Below are 1,095 nucleotides of genomic sequence, written 5' to 3'. Positions count from 1 at the left end.
GAGAGAGGGATAGAGAGTTAGAAACATCGATGAGAGAGAAACATCAATAATTAGCTGCCTCCTGTACATCCCCTAATGGGGATGTGCCCGCAACCAAGGTACATGCCCTTGACAGGAATCGAACCTGGGACCCTTCAGTCCGCAGGCTGACGCTCTATCCACTGAGCCAAACCAGTTAGGGCTAAAAATATTTTTTTAAAAGAAAGATAATTTCTATCAATTGGACTTTACCAGGAGGGTTACAACATATTTCTCCCCTGAATATCAGTCCTATTCCTGTTACTATGGTTTTATATAATCATTTTTATGGATTTGTTAGATTCCAAGTGATGAAGAAATCCCTTTCCACTCTCAAAACGTTATAGTGTTTTATCCCCAGCATGGACTCTCCAAAAGCTAGATGTACAACCTGACTGGAAGCATGAACACATTTCTCATTCTTAACGATTCTTGCCAGAGTGGACTTTCTGATGTTGCGTGAGACGTGAGCGGTGACTGAAGTCCTTCCCACATACGTCACACGTGTACGGTTTCTCTCCAGTGTGGACTCTCAGATGGGCCTGAAGACGTGAACTCTGACTGAAGCCCTTCCCACACTCCTCACATGTAAATAGTTTCTCCCTAAGGTGAACACTCAGATGGACTCTAAGATTTGAGGGGAGACTAAAGGACTTACCACACTCCTCACACTTATGGGGCTTCTCTCCAGTGTGCACCCTCTGATGATGGCGAAGATTCAAGCTCCTGCCAAAGCCTTTCCCACACTCCTCACATGTGTAAGGTTTCTCCCCAGTGTGGCCTCTCTGATGGTATAGAAACTGTGAGCTGTACCTAAAGCCCTTGCCACAGACATCACATGTGTATGGCTTCTCCCGTGTGGACTCTCTGATGGGACTGAAGGCCAGAGGACTGACTGAAGCCCTTCCCACAAGTTTCACATTTGAATCGTTTCTCCCCCGTGTGGACGTTCTGATGGACTTGAAGATTGGAAGCCTGGCTGAAGCCCTTCCCACACTCCTTACATCTGTAGGGTTTCTCTCCTGTGTGAACCCGAAAATGGATGTGAAGATCTGTATTGCGAGTAAAGCCTTTCCC

General features: G+C 46.4%; 1 protein-coding gene across 1 annotated transcript in view; it reads right to left on the bottom strand.

Annotated features, from left to right (window-relative positions):
- Nucleotides 1–345: 345 nt before the first annotated feature.
- LOC106724813 (zinc finger protein 227-like) overlaps nt 346–1,095 on the bottom strand; it is a 15,004-nt gene continuing 14,254 nt past the window's right edge. The window contains 2 exon segments of the mRNA XM_014533509.1: nt 346–870; nt 872–1,095. The exon segment at nt 872–1,095 is cut by the window's right edge and continues 6 nt beyond it. Coding sequence (XP_014388995.1) covers nt 441–870; nt 872–1,095 — 654 coding nt within the window. The 3' untranslated portion in view covers nt 346–440.

The sequence above is a fragment of the Myotis brandtii genome, unplaced genomic scaffold (assembly GCF_000412655.1).
Source record: "Myotis brandtii unplaced genomic scaffold, ASM41265v1 scaffold987, whole genome shotgun sequence".
Taxonomy (NCBI): domain Eukaryota; kingdom Metazoa; phylum Chordata; class Mammalia; order Chiroptera; family Vespertilionidae; genus Myotis; species Myotis brandtii.
This window is presented reverse-complemented; position numbering and strand designations above follow the sequence as displayed.